Source organism: Dendrobium catenatum, unplaced genomic scaffold (genome assembly GCF_001605985.2).
Source record: "Dendrobium catenatum unplaced genomic scaffold, ASM160598v2 original_scaffold_11305, whole genome shotgun sequence".
In the NCBI taxonomy this organism is placed as follows: domain Eukaryota; kingdom Viridiplantae; phylum Streptophyta; class Magnoliopsida; order Asparagales; family Orchidaceae; genus Dendrobium; species Dendrobium catenatum.
In genome coordinates this window covers 848-2,665 of record NW_021329765.1, presented here as the reverse complement: position 1 = coordinate 2,665, position 1,818 = coordinate 848, and the positions used below count along the sequence as shown (strand labels likewise).

The 1,818-nt window shown below is 36.1% G+C and overlaps 1 protein-coding gene across 1 annotated transcript; it reads left to right on the top strand.

Moving 5' to 3' along the window:
* The first annotated feature begins 543 nt into the window (after nt 1–543).
* Nucleotides 544–1,433, top strand: LOC110095855 (ethylene-responsive transcription factor ERF008-like). Its single transcript, XM_020821563.2, has one exon. The coding sequence runs from the start codon at nt 860–862 to the stop codon at nt 1,262–1,264; it is 405 nt and encodes a 134-aa protein (XP_020677222.1). The 5' UTR covers nt 544–859; the 3' UTR covers nt 1,265–1,433.
* The last annotated feature ends 385 nt before the right edge of the window (nt 1,434–1,818 follow it).

The following is a 1,818-nucleotide window of genomic DNA, read 5'->3' as shown; positions in this document are numbered from 1 at the left end:
GATTCCGCTTATGATGCATGGTCTTTATCGGCCATATAGAGTTTTTGAATACTATCTTCTCAACCCTTATGTTAGAGAAATTATTATGTGCATAGTCCGGATGCAAAGAATCATTCTGTTTTATGACTGTTAACAGTAAAAGCGCATTAATGAACAGTTACTACACTTTTATAGTACTTTTATTATTCACATTTACAAAATCGAATGGTTCTCAACCTCTAGACTCTATAGGTAATAATCTCTCCTAGTATTGAGCCCATATTATTTCTATTATATTTATGACTTTTGTGTTAGCATATATAAATCTCTCTTTTTAATTAATTTTTAATAATTGCTCTGGCTAATCAATTTTGTACTATTATCTATAATTTTGTTTTAATGTCTTCTAACTTCACATTTATAATTAAAAGTTACCAATGAAGATTGAGCATGACCCTTAAATTTAAAAACAAAAAACTTTGAATTTGACCATCTTTTGGACCATGCTAACATTATTATTTTATGATGTGCGGCATAATATTTATAATAATTAAATAGAATTTATTCTTTTATTTGCTTTGCTGTCCTCATCTTTCGCTGTTATAAAGATAAGCGTGAAGAAGTGATGGGGCCGAAGTACACGTCGGTGGTCGTCACGTTTCCTAAGCCGCCACGCTATGACAAGCGGCGATCCCACGTCGGCGCCTTCCCGGATATTACATATGTCGGTGCCTTCCCTTGATTAGAAACTTCGTCCCCTTCTCCCCTTCCCCACGCCCACTTCCTTCAGCTTCTCTTACGTGGCGAAAAGCCTGCCCCAGCACCGGCCATATCTCTCTCTATAAAACCCATTTTTTTCCTTCTCTCAGACCAGATCGCCATGGAGACCTCGCCGTCGGAGCAAAAGCAGAGGCCGTACCGCGGTGTTCGTATGCGGAAGTGGGGAAAGTGGGTCGCCGAGATTCGAGAACCCAATAAGCGATCTCGGATATGGCTCGGTTCCTATGCTTCACCGGTCGCTGCCGCACGTGCTTATGACACCGCCGTATTTTACCTACGCGGTCGGTCCGCGTTTCTCAACTTCCCCGATGATATACCCTCCGCTGATTCCGGCGGCATCGGTGGCGGTTTATCCGCCACTTTCGTTAGAAAGCGCGCCGCCGAGGTCGGTGAGGCCGTCGACGCGCTTCTTCTGCAGAAGAAGGCGAAGAAGATGGGGATGGGTTTCAAGTTCCCCGATCTGAATTGCCAACCCAGCGCCGATGAGTCCTACGGCGATGTCTGAATCGGCCGTCTTATTGGATAGCGTTAGGTTTAGTTATGTTTCTGTGGATTGTCTATACAATGTAGAGTTTGTCGGAGCAGAGAGAGAGAGAGATTGTGAAGCATGAAAGATATTAAATATCAATTTAAGTAATTAGAGAAAATGCGAGAAAATATTTTAAAGTGGATAATTAAATGTTTTATTAGTTTTTTTTTTTTTACTTTTTTCGTCCCTTTAATTTTTTCTATCTTTTGGGCGTTCAGTTAATTGATGGGGAATAATTTTTATATATTTATACAGAAATTTGAAAAGTTTATTTATTTAAAATATATTTTAATATTTAAATCACATTAATATATTTATATATTGTCATTTAAAATAATATTTTGAGATATTACAAATCACGATAAGTATATTGTATATAATTTATTTTAATATAAATTAATAATTATATTAATATTTTTATGTGCTCTAAAAATTTAAATGTTATATAAATAAGTGTAAGCAAATAAATAAGTGTAAAATTAGATATTAAAATATTTAAATTATATTGGTAATATTAAATATTATAAGAA

Coding starts and splice junctions, on each gene's coding strand:
- LOC110095855 (XM_020821563.2), top strand. CDS start 860: ATGGAGACCTCGCCGTCGGAGCAAAAGCAGAGGCCGTACCGCGGTGTT.